At 41.3% G+C, this 1,669-nt stretch overlaps 1 protein-coding gene across 1 annotated transcript; it reads right to left on the bottom strand.

Annotated features, from left to right (window-relative positions):
* Positions 1-385: 385 nt before the first annotated feature.
* LOC306870769 (leukotriene B4 receptor 1-like) lies at positions 386-1,279 on the bottom strand (the record flags this gene model as incomplete). The annotated part of the gene is made up of 1 exon (XM_079418187.1): positions 386-1,279. One exon carries the CDS (start codon positions 1,277-1,279, stop codon positions 386-388), a length of 894 nt encoding a protein of 297 aa, XP_079274313.1.
* Positions 1,280-1,669: the final 390 nt, after the last annotated feature.

Raw genomic sequence — 1,669 nt, 5'->3', positions numbered from 1 at the left:
GACTATATGAATATAAACCTTTTTCTTGCAAGAAAATGCATTTTCATAACTTTTTGCCACAAATGCCACAACACTTAGAAATGAGGAAAATCTTGAACAATTTGTTATAAGAGCCAATATTTATACACAATGTCAAGTTCGAAGTATTAACTATATTAGTACACAAATTAAGCTGTAAGAAAGGCCTGTGAAATGTAGGCCTTAATGTACTTTTAATGTGAAGGAATAAATTATTCATATTGAGGAGACACAAGTTGAGGAAATGAGTATGATGAAAAGCTTTGTATGCACTTCCCTTCAGATACAGTAAGATAAGAAAAAAGAACACAGTTGAACAAACAGAAACATAAAATACCACTAGAAGTGCACTTTTTAGTCAGAGTGTTTACTCGGTTTCATTCTGATGCTGTTGTGGCTCGTCTGAATGCTGTTTTCTTCTGCATAGCAGCGTTCGAGCTGAAAAGGCGTAAAGAAAAGGGTTCACGCAACTGTTGATGAAGAAAAGAGCCCCGGTTACATTGTTGCTGACATCTGATTCCCATGACACCGCTATTAAGACCAAGTTGTTGATCATACAGGGGGTGCTGAATATAAAGAAGGCCACTACAATTCTGATGGCCAGTTTTGTCAGCCTGTGGCTTTTGAAGGAAGCTGACTGATTTATCCGTTGATGAAGTCGAAGGTAGAAGAACAACAGGCTGAAGAGAGGCACAACAAACATCACTAGAGTCTCGACAAGTAAGACAACTAGTTTTTCTTGATTATTTCTATAATCCTGATGACACACTAGAAGCCTGTCCTTCTGCTTCACGTTTCGGAAATAAAGAGCATAAGAACCCAGAGCTCCACTTGATGTCCATATCCCAAAAATCAGCCCCTTTTGGCCCTTCTGTCCAAGCCTCGCCCATCGCTGTGGATACAGCACCTGCAGGTACCTTTGCACACTCAACAAGGTGACAGAAAGCACACTACTGTAGAGGCTCCAGTACACGACATAGGAGAATAACTTACACAGACCTTGGCCAAAAACCCAGCCGTTCAGAAGGGCATAGATCCACACAGGCAGAGAAATCAGACTCAATAGATCCGAGACAGCCAGACTCAGCATCAGTTTTGGGGTAAAACTGCCCTCCTTTAAATGTTGGGTGAGCATGACCAGAACCGCTATATTACCCGGTACACCCAGAGCAAAGCACAATCCCAGAACAGTGCTGGATACTAGCTCCTCCACTGAGGTACGGGCAAACAGAGAGCTGTTAGAAATGTTCTGGTACTCCATCTTCATCTGCCAACTGCTGATGTGAATATGAAGGTTTGCCTTGCAATAGCTAAGAAAGAGGAACCGTTTTACTGGCTGTATAAGGTGCATGAATGTGGTTTGTAAGTTGCTCTTACTTCTTCAACAACTAAAAATGTAATGCAACAATGTGTATTTGGGATGGTGCACAGAGGTCTAGCTGCTGCATCTCTCAGCATTTATTGCCTTTTACCTTGATAAAAAGTACTGTTCCGGATATAAGACAACCCCCCCCCCCCTTTCAAAATGTACCTTTTGCATAAAGGCTTTTGAAGACCGAGTCTTGTCTTGTCTTGGCCTTATTCCTAACAAAACATTATATATAGATACATCAGGGTCAGAAATGAACAGGGGCTTGTGCAAAAAATTACA

Source organism: Barbus barbus (genome assembly GCF_936440315.1).
Source record: "Barbus barbus genome assembly, chromosome: 6".
NCBI lineage: Eukaryota > Metazoa > Chordata > Actinopteri > Cypriniformes > Cyprinidae > Barbus > Barbus barbus.
This window is presented reverse-complemented; position numbering and strand designations above follow the sequence as displayed.